Source organism: Balaenoptera borealis, assembly GCF_965194805.1.
Source record: "Balaenoptera borealis genome assembly, chromosome: 16".
Lineage (NCBI taxonomy): Eukaryota > Metazoa > Chordata > Mammalia > Artiodactyla > Balaenopteridae > Balaenoptera > Balaenoptera borealis.
Genome location: NC_138872.1, coordinates 71,027,724 through 71,044,799, shown reverse-complemented (window position 1 = coordinate 71,044,799; position 17,076 = coordinate 71,027,724). Strand labels below are relative to the sequence as shown.

The 17,076-nt window shown below is 56.1% G+C and overlaps 1 protein-coding gene across 7 annotated transcripts in view; it reads left to right on the top strand.

Moving 5' to 3' along the window:
* The window catches only part of NSMCE1 (NSE1 homolog, SMC5-SMC6 complex component), a 37,294-nt gene extending 20,267 nt beyond the window's left edge, over window positions 1-17,027 (top strand). For 3 of the 7 annotated variants that reach the window (XM_082362607.1, XM_082362609.1, XM_082362608.1), the window contains exons 3-8: window positions 8,633-8,754; window positions 9,523-9,600; window positions 10,688-10,834; window positions 15,249-15,365; window positions 16,211-16,331; window positions 16,806-17,027. In XM_082362607.1, the coding sequence (XP_082218733.1) occupies window positions 8,633-8,754; window positions 9,523-9,600; window positions 10,688-10,834; window positions 15,249-15,365; window positions 16,211-16,331; window positions 16,806-16,885 (665 nt within the window). In that variant the 3' untranslated portion in view covers window positions 16,886-17,027. Of the gene's footprint in view, window positions 1-7,874; window positions 8,023-8,104; window positions 8,338-8,632; window positions 8,755-9,522; window positions 9,601-10,687; window positions 10,835-15,248; window positions 15,366-16,210; window positions 16,332-16,805 lie in introns of those variants that run through there. The other 4 variants (XM_082362610.1, XM_082362611.1, XM_082362613.1 and 1 more) reach the window with 4 other exon arrangements.
* The last annotated feature ends 49 nt before the right edge of the window (window positions 17,028-17,076 follow it).

The following is a 17,076-nucleotide window of genomic DNA, read 5'->3' as shown; positions in this document are numbered from 1 at the left end:
GGGTTTACATGACCGCATCTGCGCTGTTGTCTCTGCAGGCCTCGGGGCTCAGACTCATCGCTGGGTGGCACGTGTCAGTGGTGAGGCGGTGGTGCTGTCCGCCTTTCAGTTCAGTACTCCATCCTGTATCTGCAGTCGCGTTTATACGCACCTTCTCTTTCCACGGCGGACTCAGCGATGATTAGACGCTGGCTCCAAATAAGTTTTCCTCCTGCTTTTAATGATTTCATTGTACATTTCTCCCCTTTGGCCGTGATGAACAGTTAATAAGCTTACCGCTGTCTTTCTGCTTGCCTTTCCAGTTAATCAAAGCCCGCTTGCCTTTCCAGTTAATCAAGGGGGATTAGGCTTGTGACCATAACTGAAAAGTGGCATAAAATTAGGATGAAAAGTAACATCTCAAACGCAACTTGATGAATATTTCAACATACAGAATTTCATAACAGGCAGTTGTGATGTGCTCAGACCAGAGTCTTTGGGTTCTGGAAGCTCTGCAGCCACGAGGAAACAAACTCTTGTGGCTTTCACATCTCTGGCTCTTGAAGGACTCACTGTGTCCAAGTTCCAGCCGGCCCTTGATGACTGTGTGGCGCAGGAACCCAGCGGGGAGATGGCCCCCAGCAGCCCTCAGGCCAGTGTGGGTTTGCTGAGCCGGGGCCTCTGTGTGCTCCACGCTCTCCCAAAGTGTGGGCTTCCTTTGCTCCAGGAAGTGTTTTATACTGGATCCCAACCACGAGGGAGGGTGTGTGGGTGTGTGGGAGCACTGGGAGTGGATTCTTCAGCAGGATTACCACACACACCACTGGCAGCAATAGGGAAGCCATTTCTTGAAGACACAGGTTCAAATCAGGGACTTGGGAAAGTTTGTTTTTTTCACTTTCTCAGTCTCCGCTTTCTGTTTTATAGAGGAGATCTTACCTACCTCATGGAAAAGTCATGAGTGTTAAACAGGGAACTTAGGTGAAGCGCCTGGCACAGAGTACTTCCTGCTCCACGTCCAGCGCATGTGCCTTGCTGCCCCTGCCTTCCTGTATGGCCCGCCCCCTACCATCTACTCTCAGATCCCGGGGCTGGGGTTGGGGGTGGGAACTCACCTCAGAAGATCCAGGATGTTGGTAAGTAGGGTGAAAGGAATTGTTATGTAGACCATAGGCTGCGTTTCTCACGCTGGGATTTTCTCAGAAATCCTCGTGGAAGGAGATCACGAGTGCAGGTGCTGAGTGGGGGTGTGAGTGACAGGAAGGCCAGCGCGACCGAGAGTAGAGCGATGGAGGCACACGGGAGCCACTGGTGGCTTCCAGGTTGGTGGTGGTGGTGCGGGTTATCTGGCTTCACCCTGGCTGCGTGTGGAGGACGGGTGGGGGGCTAGGGTGGACGCTGGGAGGCTGGAGGAGGCTGTGTCACACTCCAGGGGCAAGGTGCTGCGGACTCAGAGGGGGGCTGCAGTGAACCGGACGAAAGTGGCCAGCGTCATCTTTCTGATGGCACCACAGGCCTGCTCGTGCCTTTCAGCCACCTTCCTCACCCGTGCCGGGAACAGGGTGCTGAACCAAGTCCCACGTGTACAGAGTGTGGACATAAGTGAAGACCACTCAGATGAGAACAGGCAAGGGCTGTTTATTCAGAGCTTGCTCTAGCAGGGGGACTTGTGTTTTGGAGACTTGCTGGCAGGCAGAGGAGTGGGAAAGCTGTATAGAGGAACAAAGGGAAGGCTTCAGCTGTGCCCTGATTGGAGGCCGTCGGCTCGGGAAGCTGGAGGCGAGCAGTCTAGAAGCAGGACAGGCTGTGATTGGTTGGGGGAGCACACTGGCTTTCTCTGGTTGGTCCTAAGTTGGAAGCAGGGACAAAAATTAGGGAAGCTGTCAGTTATTAATCAAGACCTGGTCATTTTTTTTTAATATAGATTATTTTATTTTATTATTTATTTTTGGCTGCATTGGGTCTTCATTGCTGCGCGCGGGCTGTCTCTAGTTGCGGTGAGCGGGGGCTACTCTTCATTGCGGTGCATGGGCTTCTCATTGCAGTGACTTCTCTTGTTGCGGAGCACAGGCTCTAGGCGCGTGGGCTTCAGTAGTTGCGGCACTCGGGCTCAGTAGTAGTGGCTCGCGGGCTCGAGTGCAGGCTCAGTAGTTGTGGCGCAAGGGCTTAGTTGCTCCACGGCGTGTGGGATCTTCCAGGACCAGGGCTCGAACCCGTGTCCCCTGCATTGGCAGGTGGATTCTTAACCACTGCACTACCAGGGAAGCCCAAGACCTGGTCGTTTTGAGCCAATTATTACAGAGGTTATGGCTGGCTTCCTGAGCTGGTTGCTAGAGATAGTGGTCTGACCTCCTACACGTCTAACTTATAGGTAGCAGGCTGGCTTCCTGGGCTGGTTACTCTAGGTGGTGGGTTGGTTCCCTGGGCTGGTTGCTGCAGATTGTGGATCAGAGCCCTGTTTCTATAACGTTTATTGTCCGTTTGTATATTCAGTCTCTCAGAAGAAGGTGTGTGACACAGTCTGTTCCTTTGAGTTGTTTGCAGTCCAGCTTCTGAGAAACCACAACTGCTTATCCGGTGGGTCAGGGGACGGAGTGGCCTCTGCAGTCACCATGTCTCTTTATGGCAGGGCTCCAGCCCACACCAGAATTTGAAAACTGCTGGAGTGTCATTGGGATCTAGCTTACAGTCAGAGCCCTGAGCTAATCTCCGTTGTCACAAGACACTACCATTTTTCTCTTTTTTGATTCAGAGTCCTGGGGGTTAAGGCATCAAGTTATGTTGTTGAACGTCGAAATATTCTTTTAACCTTTTATTATGGAGAAAGAAAGGTAGAGAGAATAATACAACGCAGCCTCATGTACACATCACCCAGTTAAAATGATAACTCATGACTAATCTTGTTTTATCTGTGCTCCTGATTACTTATCCCCATATCATTTTGACATAATTCTCAGACCTCATTGCATATCTGAGTAAGAATTTTTTTTTAAATGAATGCTCAGGTCCTTTTGTCACTGTGCCAGACTGAAGGCCAGATAAAGTTTGTTTTCTGGCCTGGACTTTGTCACTTACTGGCCCTGTGGTCTTGGGTAAGTCCTTACGCTCTCTCACCCTTGGTTTCCTCTTTTGGAAAACAGACTGTACCACATACTGGCTCCCCTTGGCGGTCGTTCGTGAGGGTCTGATGAGATCCTGAGGGAGCAGAACTTTAGCACGTGGTGATGTGATGTACGGATGGAGAGAACGCTTTATCTAATCTGTCTGCCGCGTAAAAGGCTGCTCTCCTTCTGTCTCTGCTCTTCCCAGCACTGTTCACTAACCGCACTGTGGAGGTGCCATTGTCAGCTCCTGTCTTTCCACTCACATGCCTGAGTGTCGAGGGGATCATCTTCCCCAGGCAACTGAGGTGAAAGCCCTAGGCTGGGATGCGACCCGTCACACACCTCTCTGGCCCAGTGTGCCTGCCTGCCAGCCTCTCCCAGCCCAGGGGTCTGCTCTCGGGCCTGATGTGCCCTAGTGCCCATGTCTGGTCCAGGACCTGGGCTGCCCCGTCCTCAGCGCTCAGGAGGACCACCCAGCTGGCCCCATCAGATGAGAGAGCTCTCATGGGGCATGTTGGCCCGTAAGTGGTTTGGTCCCCTGGGGTCTTATTTTTTGCTATTATTTCCTCTGCCTAAAATAGTATTTCCTCTGCCTAAAAGTTTTCTATCTGTGGTGCCTGGTTTGGAACAAAACTATCTGTTGTTCAGAAGTTAGGGCAGCAGACTTCCTGCTGCCCAAGTATGCCGTGAACCCTGGGTTCCAGTAGGCTTCTGGGAAGCAGAGACTCTGATTAACAAGAAGAGGTTTGTTGGTTAAATTAAAATTTATTTTAAAAGAAGAGGAGGTAACAGTGGTGGCCAGAAAAAACGACCTCTCAAAATGAATTGAACCAGCTCTCACTCCTCAGAGAAGTGTCCCGTTTGCTCAGTGCTACCCCAGCCAGGCCACTGCCCTGAGTCCCATTTTTTAATTGCCCCAACAGAAGGGCATTTCCTGCTGAAGAAAGAGCTATTCTGTCCTGAGTCCTTGGCCTTTAGTTTAGCTCCTCCCGCAGCAGCGCGTGTGACCCTGGCCAAGTAGTCAGGGCTGGAGGGATGATGGATGTCGGCCAGGCACAGCCCTGTACGTGGCCTCGGGGCACAGCCCTCTGGCGTCAGCAGCCGCCTCTGGCGTCAGCAACCGCCTCTGGCGTCTTTCCCAGGCACTGCTCAGACACTTGCTGTCTTTCTGTATTGGCCGAGTCCCTCTTTGTGACCCTGAAGGCACAGTGCCAAGTTCTGGAGGAATGTAGATGTGACCTTGGTGGGGTCTGGGGTAGGGAACGTTCCCAGAGGACGCTTGCTCTGCTCCACAGAGGCTGTGTGGCTTCTGGCGCAGGAGCTTGGCCTGGGCTCCATTTGCAGCGCTGGGCGAGTTGTTTAACCTCTGGTATGTAAGGGCGATGATAACAGCTGACCTCGTGGGGTTAGTGCTCTTGCAGCGACGCAGTGAGCCAAGCTGATGAGCAGTGCCCAGCGCGTACTAAGCTGACGACAGCCCCACATTTACGGGCCTGTTGTTCTCAGCCCAGCAGAAGCAACCTCACCACAGCGCATAAGAAAGGCACAGCTCCAGCCTGCTTCATGGAGAGAGAGCACGGGTGGCACCGCAGATCTACAGACCCTTGCTTGCCTCAGCCGTGGTGCTGACTGTCCTGGTTAGGGTGTCTCTTTGCTCTCTGAGAAGAGGCAGCTGTGGTAGGTCCAGGGCCTTGTTCCTTACCTCTTATAGCTCATCCCATGTTGCTGACTGCTGGTCATTGGTGTGGAGGGCCCCAGCCTCTGATCCAGTTCTACCTGCAAAAACTTGGTATTTTGATACTTACCTGAAGCGTATCTTTTTTTCTCAATTGGTTTGGGATCTGAAGGGAGGAGCAGTGTTATTCGTTAGTTCTCTAAAGTCCCTCGAAGTGGTAGAACCAAGACTGGAAATAGTTGCCTCAAAATCATGTGATATGGTCTTTATCTCACGCACGGTATCGTGACTGTGGACTCATAGGATATTGGGGCCAAATGGATCCTCGGACACTGCTTTAGGCCCAGTGTGTTCCTACAGATTTGCCAACTGTAGCTTTTCCACCATGGGCTCCAGGAAGAGGGGAGGGAGAGGGGGCAGAGCAGTGAAAATTAGCTGGTTTGAAGACTTGATTTTGGGAAGCACTGATCTGATGTTACCTTGCCACTTAACGGGCATGTCAGGGATCTTGGTAGCAAGCAAGAGTTCCCAATTCTGGCCAACCTGAAAAGGAACGTGTTGGGAGGCTGTTGGGAAAGGAACACACGGGACTGACCGCTGGCTGGTGGCCAGACTGGGGAAGGGGCCGGAGCCCCAGGGCACCAGGCACAGGAAAGCACAGCAGCACCTCTCGGCCAAAGCCCTCCTCCCCTCCCCCTGCGCCGACTGGGCTGGACCCACCTCCCGCCATCCCTTTGTCCCTTGCTCAGATTGAGAGGGTGTCTGACAGGCTGAGCACGGGTTCTGGCCCAGTGTTGGCTGACCTGGGACCTGGCCTCTGCAGGTTCCTGCTCTCTGGTTTTCTGCGTATGGGATTTGTCTTCCCACCAGAATCACACAGATGGGGGAAAGAAAGACTCTTTGGTAGAGTCTATTTAGGGAGTGGGGCAGCCAGATTTGGTAGCTGGAACAAAGTGTGATGGGGAAGGAAGTGCTTGAGGACCGTGGGAGGACAGAGACAGCGCGGGTCCCTGAGCCTCTGTGGTCAGGGCCGGCCTGCACAGGAAGGGGCGTGGCCGGACGCCAGCCGGTCGGGAGCCTGGCTGGTTGGAGCGGGGGTGGTGGAGAGAGGGTCGCAGGGAAGTGTTCTCGTCGCGTGTGAGGTTGGACGTGAGGTGGCCGGTGGCCTTCAGGGATGAGAGAAAGGGAGAGGCTGGCCTGGGGGCCCACAGAGGGGCGGGGCGGGACTGGGCCGGCCCTGCTGCTGCCTCTGTGGCCCCAAGAAGTCCAGTTAGGGCGGGCATGTGGCTGAACAGGAGAGCAACTTCTTCCCAGGTGATGGTGCAGCGCAGGGCATCCGTGGGCAGCACGGGCAGGTCCGCCCAGGGGAGGGCTGTGGCCGAGCCCCTGACAGGGCCACTGTGCGCTGGAGCCCACGGGGGCCCCTGAGCAGGCGGCCGGCTGCTGCAAGGTCAGTGGTAGGAAGGGCTTTTTTTTCCTTAAATTGAAAGCATTCATGTTTCTGAAAAGTGAGGCTGGACAGCAAACTGGAGGTGGTGGGAGAGGGGAAAGCGCAGGGCGGCTATTAGCTCATCTCCGTGTGCGGACGAGGAAAGTCCGAGGTAGCAGAATGCTTTTGATCTGCCCACAGAGTACGTTTTTCTGAACGACACCCAGGAGAGGCCTTTTCAGTGGAAAATGTGAATTGTCGCTTTCAGAGGGAGGTGGGACTTGCCACTGTGTCACCTGGGGTGGACGGGCTGGCTCCCGAGGCAGAGATCCTGTCAGTGGGCAGGAGGCGGTTCTTGGTGCCCGGGGGCCCCGCGCCTGACTCTCCCACGGTCGAGTCGGGTGCTTGGCGGGGCCGAAGGGTGTCCAGCAAGCCGGGCGCGGGGCTCGTCTGTGGAAACTGGCCCCACACACCGGGGCGAGATGCTTTGCGTGGTGTGGGAGCGGAGGAAAGCACCGGAGCACTTCGTGCCGGCGCAGCAGAGAACAGCTCGCGGAAGAAAGTGCCCTGCGAGCTGGCTTTCGTAACTAGTCGATGGGAGTGAGGAGGAGGGCGTGTGAGCAGGGGCACGGAGGCAGGAAATGTGACCGTATTTCACTCCTCTGATCACACTTTTTCAGCAGCTGTGGCCAAATTTCATCATCACGCTACCGTTACGATTTTTGCCACGTCCATGTACCATCTGTTTATTAATACGAATTTTTTCTTTAAATTGCTTTCTTTGTCGTCATTTTTTTGTTTTTCTTTTTGGTCGCGCCACGTGGCTTGAGGGATCTTAATTCCCTGACCAGGGACTGAACCCGGGCCACGGCAGTGAAAGCTCGGAGTCCTGACCACTGGACTGCCAGGGAATTTCCTAAATTGCTTTTTTTTTTTTTCTTTAACTTAAGCAACTTTACTTGTAAAGGAAGATTAGATCCCGCCTGTGATTCACCTATTAGTATTTCTGTCCGGGTCTTTGTCATTAGCTTTTCTGGGCCTCCTCAGCAGATGCCGTGCCTGTGTCACAGCTGTCGCCTTTACATGGCTGCGACCTCCATTGCCACCAGCGTGATCTTTTATTTTTTTAAACTTTCATAATATTTAGCTATACAAGGAGCTTACAAGTACCTTTTTAAGAAGCCAAACAGATAAAGTTCAAGTGCCCTGGGATGACCCCCTCATTTTAGTTCCCTTCCTAGCAATGGCCTTGTTCATCAGTTTGGTGGGTAACCTTCCTGGCCTTTTTCCTGCATATATTGGTGGTTTTATTATTGTTTTTAACATAATATTATATTGTCTGTTTTCCTGCTATTTTTTTCTTACAGTGATTTTTCTAAGGCACAAATCTTTTGAAATTAATTATTTTAATAAGTGAAAACAGTAATACATACGCTTGGTTTAAAAAAGTCTCACAGTACAACAGGGTGATTCCAGGACCCAAGGCTCACCATGTCTCTCCTCTGCTTCCAGCTCTGAGAGGCTCCCATGTCCCACAGGAGGAAGGGCACACGCCCCCCCCCCCCCCCCCAGCCCATGGGGCCCTGGGCCATCTGGCTCCTGCTTCCTGCTGCTGCCGCCGCAGCCCTCCCAGCCGTCCATCCACCCCAGCCCCCTGCAGTGCTCCCCGGGCCCTGTCCGTACCCCCTCCTCTGACAGGCTGATGGCCCCGGAGAGGGTGCTGCTGCCTTGTGCGTCACCAGGGGCAGCACGGGGCGGCTGGCATACAGGTCAGGGGCTGTGGCCGTGCTGTCAGGGCTCCCCGCTGCTCGCCGTGCCTGGCGGTGTAACGCTGGGTGAGTGAGCCCCCCTCTGCAGGCAGGATGGGTTCATTACTGCGTGAAGAGCGCTCAGATCAGGGCCTTCCCCGGGCTGGGTGCTCCGTGTGAGCTGTTGTGTGAGCTGTTGTTCTTACCTTGTGGTCGTTACTCTTCACTGTCGCAGCCCCGGGCCAGCACAGGCGTGTCAGTGTTCGATCTGTGTTTGGATGTTGAATAAAGGGAGGAAGGACAGAGGTGGACCTGACGCGTGCGTGAGGACAGGTGGGGGCAGAGGCTCTACGGAGGAGTCAGGCTGCGATGCCCACTGCACTGAAGTGCTGAGTGGGGACGGTGACCGGGCGGCAGGGAACTGGGGCCGGGGAGGAGGCCGAGGGCTGCCAGCCAAGACAGGAAGACCTCGGCAGGCTCAGACACCATTTCCCAGGCCTTTCTACCTCACAGCGCTGTCTCTTTGCTCCAGGAAGAAAGAAGCTGCAGGCGTTGGCACTCACCCAACAGGGCCAGGGCCTTCGCCCATTTCTGGCTTTGCTGTCTCGTGTTCAGGATGATGGCGGGATTGAAACAAGCTGCACTTTTTTTGATGGAGCACCCTCCCCCTTTTTGGCTTTTGCCTGTTTATTTCCAGGCAATGCTACCGTAGAAAAGCTGGAGGACTTCATCAACAACATTAACAGTGTCTTGGAGTCTTTGTACATCGAGATAAAGAAAGGCGTCACGGAAGATGACGGGAGACCCATTTACGCGCTGGTGAGTGCAGACAGAGCCCCCTGGTGGATGTGTGAGGGACTGCAGTGGAGACAGCCCTGTGCCCTCCTTACTGGGGCGAATGCAGGTGCACCCGCCTCACCAAGGGCTTGGAGGGAGAAAGGGATAAAATGCCTTTTCATTTAGAACAAGACATAGAAGCTGGGAAAAGAAACAACGTGCGTGGCCGCTAAGGACTGAGACATATTTGGGGCCTCCTGTTTTCAGGTTTTCCCTCCCAGCTAGGGAAGGAGGTGAAATACAAACCCCCATCCTTGGCTCGGGAACCACCTTAGGCCGTCAAAGGAGATCAGGCTCCTACCCACCGGGCCCACACAGAAAGGTGCTCTAGCCCAGGGTTTCCCAAACGTTGTTCCATGGAAGAAAGGGTCATGGAGTCAAATAACATGGAAATGCTGGGTCAAATCGGTAAATCAGATTTATTTACTGCTAGACTTCCCAGTGCCTTTTGCATTTGAAGCTCCGTTAGCACGCAGACAAGTTTCCTGAATTTATCTGAGTTTGGAAGATACCACACAATTTTGGGAATTCTAAAATCTCTGAAAATTAGACATACTGACTGAGCTACAGGTTTAAGCCTGTAACATAAGACCGGTTACAAATTTATTCCTGTGGCCCACAGTGCCGGGACACAGGTGCTCCGTGACTTGGCAAGGCAGGGAGGGAGGCGGGGAGGGAGAGAGCGCCAACAAGTGAATTAACTGACAAGTGAAGGGCACAACCTGACCCTCACGCTGACTTATTTTTTAGGTGAATCTTGCAACAACTTCAATTTCTAAAATGGCTTCAGATTTTGCAGAGAATGAGCTGGATCTGTTTAGAAAGGCTGTAAGTACAGTAGCTCCCATTGCCCAGCAGCTGGGCTTCTTGTGGGAATTCCTGTCTTTCACTGGAAATGGAAACTGCAATCTTAGAGGGTCACCAGTGCTGCCTGAGAAAGCCCTTTGCAGAGGGATGTCACCGAGCACCTCGCCCAGAATTCACAGCTGCCAGGTGATTGCTGGGGAGGTCGCCACGGCTGCCTAGGAAAGAAAGGCTGGTCCAGGTTTGACCCCAGCTGGTTGAGCAACAGTGGGCCTCCTGGGTGGGTGAGGCAGGTGAGCAGGTGTCAGTGCCTGGTACCGCGGCAGCGTCGCCCGGGAGCTTGCTAGAAAGGCCGAATCCCAGTCCCCACCCAGACTGCATTCTAAGAAGGTGCCCCCGATCCGTTTGCACAGGCACATTTGTGAAGCGCTGCTCTGCCTGCCCGGCTTTGGAGCTGCTCACTGAGCCACCTTGTCACTCACCGGGCTGAGTGCCTGGTCGAGACAGTGCTTCTCAGCTCTGGCTGCACCGTAGTAACTGGGGAGGTAAAAACAACGCAGACATTCTGGCCTCAGGTCAGGTCTGTCGAGTCCAAGTCTCTGAGGACCGAGTCCTGGAATCCTTCCTTTCTAAGCCTCTTCTGGGGACGATCAGCAGCCGAGGTTGAGAATTGGGCTCTAAGATGCCGGACACACCTATGTGTGCAGGAAACCTGTCTTCCCAGTGGCTGTGCCCTGCTGTGGGCAGAAGTGTTAGGGCAGTTGGCCGGCCAGCCTCTCCCGGCCCTGCGTCCACCTTTGAGTAGGAGGGGTGCCGCCCCATTTCCTTATTCATTCATTCCTCAGCTTCTCCACCTTCAGGGAGGTGAAGTGACCCTTCTTGATTTGGGGGGCATTAAGGTCATTCATTTGGGATGGTGTTACAGGAGAGACTTTTGGGTCAAAACTGTTCATGGCTTTGGATGCATATTATTAAGTTATTTTCCTGAAGAGTCCTGCAGTTCTGCCTGTGATATGCATAGTTTCACTGCACCCCTGCCAGAATTGGTATTATTGCTTGAAAGTTGTTTTTGCCAATTTAATAGATGAATGTGGTTATCTATTTCTTCCAGTTGGAACTGATTATTGACTCAGAAACTGGCTTTGCATCTTCCACAAATATTTTGAACCTGGTTGATCAGCTTAAAGGCAAGAAGATGAGGAAGAAGGAAGCCGAGCATGTGCTGCAGAAGTTCGTACAAAACAAATGGCTGATTGAGGTACTCGGTGCCGTGGGTTTTCCAGCTTGGCTCACTTTTTAGAATGCATCACAGTTTTTCCTCCAAAACCATATTGTATCTAATGGATGTCTGTTGAGCCAGGCCCGTTCGGGTCCCTTCTCTGCTTTGAGGCCCACAGTGACCCTGCAAGGACGACTGGAACCTCCTGTTCATTCACGTGACCTGGGGGAGCACCAGCTGGAAGTGGGGGAGCCCCAGCTGGAAGTGGCAGAGCCGTGGGCCCCAGACTCTGCTCCCCAGGCAGGTCATGTAGTATGGCGGGCAGGAGCACGGTGCTAGCGTCAGCCCTGGGCCTGAACCCCGGTGCAGGTGCCCCTGCGTTCCTGTGAGAGGGGGGTGATAGCGTGCACCTCCGGGTGTGTGAGGCGCGGGGCGAGCCGGTGTGTGTCGGGTCCCAGCGCTGGGCCCCCACAGGAGTCACCGTCCCTGTCGTGGTTATCGCTGTCAGCGTCGTATTATCCAGGGCCAGCGCTGTTGGGCTCTTTCACTTAGATGGTGGCCCTTAAAGAGCAAAGAGGACGTGTAGACAAGCGTTTGGAGAGGGGCTGTAGGAATCTGTGAGAGGTTTAAGTTTCTCGACGCCCTGTGTCTAATTCTGTTGGCTGGAGCAGTCAGATGTTTCAGTTCTTTTTCCACAAATGCACCACCGTTTCTAAGAAACCCGAGTCAGACAGGCTCAGCGCTGCCTCGTGCACCACAGCCCTGCCCCTCGGGGGCCAGTGTCTGGGCAGGACGTGCTGAGATAGTCCCTCAGCTTCCTCATTTGGCGGTCAGCCCCTTGGCTGGAGGCCGCTGCTGTGGTGACATGATGCTTCACTTCCTTTTGGGGTGGAGCTCACCTCTGGAGTCCTGGCGACAGTGTTCTGAGTTACTGATCTCAGAGGGTGAGCCGGCCCTGGTAGTCTGACCAGAAACATTCAGTGCCTGAGGTACTTGCCTGATGGGAGGAAATGTCTGAAGAGGCCACAGCGGCGGGGAGCTGCTAGTGGGTGCCAGCATCTCTGGGCGTGTCTGCGCAGCATGTGCTTGGGTCCTCCCAGCCCCCCTGTGAGGGCGGGGAGCCCCTTAGCTATGTTTTGTAGCTGAGCCCACTGCAGCTCCGTGATCTGGGTGAAGTCCCACACCCGGCAAGAGGCAGAGCATGTTCAGGCCCCAGCTTGGGTGACTGCAGGTCCCCATCAATTGCTTTGTCACAGTTTTTCTTCCTCTCTGGGGTGGATTTGGCAATATGGAATGTTCTCGGGCAGCTCGGGTCGTAACTGACCATGCTCCGTCCTCGGGCCAGGCTTTCTAAGGGCGGGGACTGTTATTTCATCGTTGTACTTCATCACTCCTGGAGGTACTACTTCCTGAACGGTGACTGGGTGGGTAGAGGAAGTTCCAGAGGAACAGCATTTATCTCAAGCTTACCCCCAAAATAATACAAGAAATCCTCGTAGATTAGGAAATACCAGTATTCATACGGGACCTTGTTGATACGAACACCCGTCATATCCCCCGAAGCTCACCCTCCGCTGCCCAGGCGCAGCCTCTGTGCCCGGCTTTGGGCCCCAGGGTGGTCGTGTGTGTCTAGCACATGCAGGTGCTGTCCCACCACAGTGCAGGGCTGTGTGCCCGACTTTATCGGGACTGATGCTTTGCTGCCCAGAGCAGGGACGACAGAAAGAAAGAACGCCTCTGGGATCCACTGGACTTGCCTTGGGCCCTGCCTCCCATGCTCTCTGCTTCTTCCTCAGTGAAGTGGAGACGCTGGTGCGTCCTCCCAGGGCTGGGGGTTCCCTGAGCACTGGCCTCTGCAGCCCCGAGGGCCTCCGGGGAGCCCCCTTGCTGCCTGACCCCTCCGGCCTCGTGTGGACAAAGGAACAGACCCGGGAGGAGGTGGGGGGCATGGTGGTGAGACACCCCCAGGGTCCTCCTCCGGCCTTGCCTGTACCTCTGGCGGTGGCTTCTCGCCTCTGAGCCCGTTTCCTGTCTGAAGGGTGAGGACGGTGGTGGCGCGCAGGTGTTTTTGTCACGAGGGCAGGGTGCTTTCTGAAGTGGTCAGCATGGCGTGGCCGTGAGTTCTGTGGCACTTGCGAGGAACAGCTGAGGGGCTGCCAGGTGAGTGCTGGCCAGTCCCCCCGACCAGCCTTCCTGGGGCAGCACCTTGACCGGAGGGACCATGTCTGAGTCTCATCCTCAGCCTCTCAGAAATGGGACTTTCCTCAGAAGCCATGCTGTGGGGGAATGTCACCTGGTGGCACTTTGTTACGAAAGTACCTGGAGAGCCCTGCCTGGTACCCTGCGCAAGGCTCCGCCCTGGCCTTGCACAGGGTACGGAGGTGCTGAGGCACCTGTGCAGCCCCTCAGGGGGCCCTGGCCTGGAGGGTGGTCAGGGTCAGCAGGCGAGGCCCCAAGATATGGAGGCGGCCTCGGAGAAGGCGTGGATCCTTGGAGCTTGGGTGTCTGCTGGCAGCTGCGTCTCTGCGCACCCTCGGCACCAGTCCCCGCTGCAAGAGCCCAGCTCAAAGGATGGCTGTGAGGCCTGGGAGGTCACTTGGGTTTGGGTCTTCCTTGGAGATCCAGGGCAGGCCGCCTGTCCCGGTGACGGGGCCCCGAGGATGAGTGGCGTCATGAACAGTAAGCACCGGGCAGTTTCAGGCAGCTAGAAGACGTTTAGTAACTGCAACTCGAGCCTGACTCTGAACTTGAACTTGCTCACCCCAGCTTTGGGCGTTCCTCCTTGGGATCGATGCAAGGGCCACAGCGCTAACAGAGCAACCTGCCCTCTGCAGAGGAAGTGACACTCAGCTGAGGGCTAGATAGGAGGCACCTGGACTGGGGGTGGGGACCATGGTCCAGGGCAGAAGGAGCAGCCTGTGCCCGAGTGGGCATGGTGGGCGCAAGGAGCTATGGCTGAGCGCTCTGGAAGAGGGGACGAGGTGAGCCTGGAGGTGGGCAGGAAGGGGTTCGGTTCTTCAGCCTAAGAACAGCAGAGCATCACAGGGCTGGGCCCCGCAGAGCTCAGGTCGCTGGAGAGGCTTGCAGAGGAGCAAGGGTGGGCCCAGAGGGCGGTTAGGAGGGTGAGGGTGGCCGTGGAGGTGGAGCGTTGTTACGAACTTGGGAGCTTTTGAGAAGGTAGCAGCCACAGGACCCAGGACAGCCTGGGAGGCCGCCCTCCCGTGCCCAGCACCTGCGGGGCACAGAGCTCCCGTCCGCTTCCTGGCTGGCCCGACAGCCTGCGGCGCGGGACACCAGTGCCTCGTGCTGGGCCTCCGTCCACTTGTGACAGTCCTCGGGCTGCATCCTGCCTGCCCGCCCTGCTCCCGCAGTCGGCGCTCCTGCTGACTCTGCACCCATTTGCCATGTCTCCCTCTGGCTGGTCACCCACCTGCCACTGGAGGCCCAGAGTGAATGCACTTCCTGGCTGGGTTACGGTGGGGAGGGGGTGTGAAGTGGGAGAAACGGGCCCCGCTTGTTGCAGGCGTCAGGTGGAGAAGAGCAGAGACGCGAAGGGGCGCTGGGCTGACCCAGCAGCCGCAGGTTCCGGTAGCGGCTTCTCCTGCAAGGCCTGCGACGTCGGCCTGCCCCAGCTGCCCACCGGCCCTTCAGTGCCCTTTGCCCAGGAGCCCCACCGGCAGCTCCTCCTCCCCCAGCGCGGGCAGCGGAGGGGAACGAACATGGTTAAGAGGTTCACCTCCCGCTTCACTAGTCGGTTTTCATGAATAACGTCCGTGGGCCTCTGTGACCCCTGCCTCTGCCCTGTGAGCCGGCCGTAGGGCAGTTACCACAGCCAGGTTTTCTGTACGTCCTGGCTTTCCAGCGTGTCTGGTTGGGGGAACCGGGACGCCCCACCAGCCATGCCACCCAGCCACGCTGGGGGCCTCCCTGGACCGTCCCCAGCGTTGTCTGTAAAGTGGCGCGGCTGGAAGTGATCACGGAGGGTCCCCTCGGAGGCTCCAGGCAGCAGGGCTGGGGGCACCTGCTGTGCTGCTCCCTGGGGGTGGGGCTGGGGGGCGCTGGGGAGGAGAGGAGGAAGTGGGCGCTTGGGTAGGGGGTGGAGTTCATGCCGTGGGATCACTGCCTCCCTTTCACGGCCTCTGTCCTCATCTGGGGGGCTGGGCAGGCCTCACGTGGGGCTGCCGTGCAAGATCCGTGATTCCTGTCTGTGAAGGCACAAGGAAGGCGCTAAGAAGATGCGGGGGCGGGGGTCCAAGTTTTCACCGCTAGAGGCTCTGCAAGAGGCCGGCGTGGATGCCTGTTGACCGGGGTTGGTGAAAGCCTGTGCGGCGAGGGGCGTGTGGACCTCTCCCCGTTTCTGGGCCTCGGGCCATGGGAGCAGAGATACAGGGTGGGAAGAGGGCCAGGTGTGCCAGTTTCATAAAAGATGCCACTTCCTGTTGTGTCCCTGCAGAAGGAAGGGGAGTTCACGCTGCACGGCCGGGCCATCCTGGAGATGGAGCAGTACATCCGGGAGACGTACCCCGACGCCGTGAAGGTCTGCACCATCTGCCACAGCCTCCTCATCCAGGTACCGCAGGGCCGGGGGCGGGCACTTTCTAGAACTCTCATTCTGGGCCCCAGGCCTTCCTCGAGCGTGAGCAGAAGGTGGGCGTCTCCTCAGAAGTGTCCGAGCATGAGTGAGCGCACGGAGGCCCGCCTCCTCCCTGGTCCCTCTGTTCTCGTCCCAGCGCTCTTTCTACTTTTCTTCCAGATAAGGCTCTCAGAGGTCTTCTGTGTGGTCCATATTATCTCGGCAGCTGTGTGGTGAACACCTTTCTGTCTCAACCATGGTTTCCCCGTCATCTGTTTTCCCCTGTGTAATTTGTAGGGCTGCAGAGCAGAGCAGCTGGACCGGTGCCGGGTGTTGATGTTTCCTTTTTCTCTCTTTGCGATCGTCACCTACACCGGATAGGCCTCTTTGCACGTCCATCCTTGGGCACCTGGTTGTTTTCTTGGGTTGAATTCCTGGGAGTGGAATTCCTGGAACAGAGTGCACACACGACTGTTGAAAGCTTTGCTCCACGTTGCTAAAGTGCCTTCTGAAAAGTGGCCGTCCTCACGCCCACTGCAGGACCCACACGTGCTGGGAGCCTGGGACTCAGCCTTGCTGCTCCAAGGGCCTGGCCTGCCGCCCCTGCTGCCGCGCTCTGGCCTTTGGAGTCTTGAGCTTCTTCCCCATGTGCTCATTCGTCAGATTCTTTACTAAAACCCACTGCACTAAGTTAGACTTACGGGTTGTTCTTATTATTAATCTGGGGCCTGGAAGACAAAAATACTGAGCCTGCGGGACGTTTTCCTTGCAGTTTCCTGAAGGTTTATGAACATGGCGGGTTCCACGCCGTGGCTCCACGGCCATCACCTTTCTCATTTCAGGGTCAAAGCTGCGAGACCTGTGGAATCAGGATGCACTTGCCTTGTGTGGCCAAGTACTTCCAGTCCAACTCGGAGCCGCGCTGCCCCCATTGCAACGACTACTGGCCCCACGAGATACCAGGTTCGTGTCCCCAAGCCGCTGTCTCCTCCTGGCCTCCGGGCGGCTGGGCTGGCAGGGCTGTGAGCGTGCCCGAGTTCTGGTGCCTGGCCCTGAGGGGCCACGGGGGGCAGGGAGACGGGGTGCTCCAACAAAGCCGCCACGTGCGCACAGGACCTGAGCCGCACACGCTGAAGCAGCTCTGAGTAAGCGGAGGCCAGCTTGCTTGCCCTGTTCCACAGGGCTCCCTAGACCCTGGTGGACGTCCTGAGGCATGTGAGGGTCTGGTGCAGACGAGGCTCTCTCCCCGGCAGCTGTCTCGGGAGGGGAGGTATAAGCGGTGTCCCCAGCTCCCTCTGTTTATCTGTCAACTGGGGCTAATTCTGCCTTCCTGGGGAGTAGAATGTCCCATAGGACAGAGTCCTTGGCACACAGACATGGCTGTGGATGGCAGCCGGCCGCACCGTTCACAGTATTTTGTGGCTTTTCTGCATACAGAAGTCTTTGACCCCGAGAAGGAGAGGGAGGCCGGCATCTCCAAATCGAACAAAAGGTCCTTGCGGTCCAGGCAGCACTAGCCGGCCGCCGCCTTCAGGGGAGTGCCCGGCGTGCCCCGTTTGGAAGAGAGGCATCAGTTTCGTGTTTCACGTGAATCACCTCCTTTATCTTTTACGTTCACTTCTGAACAGGTTTGGAATAAACTTGCTAAATAAGCAGCCACCTCGGCCTCGTCTGTGGTCGTGTGCCCCTCTTTCCTGGGGCTCACTGA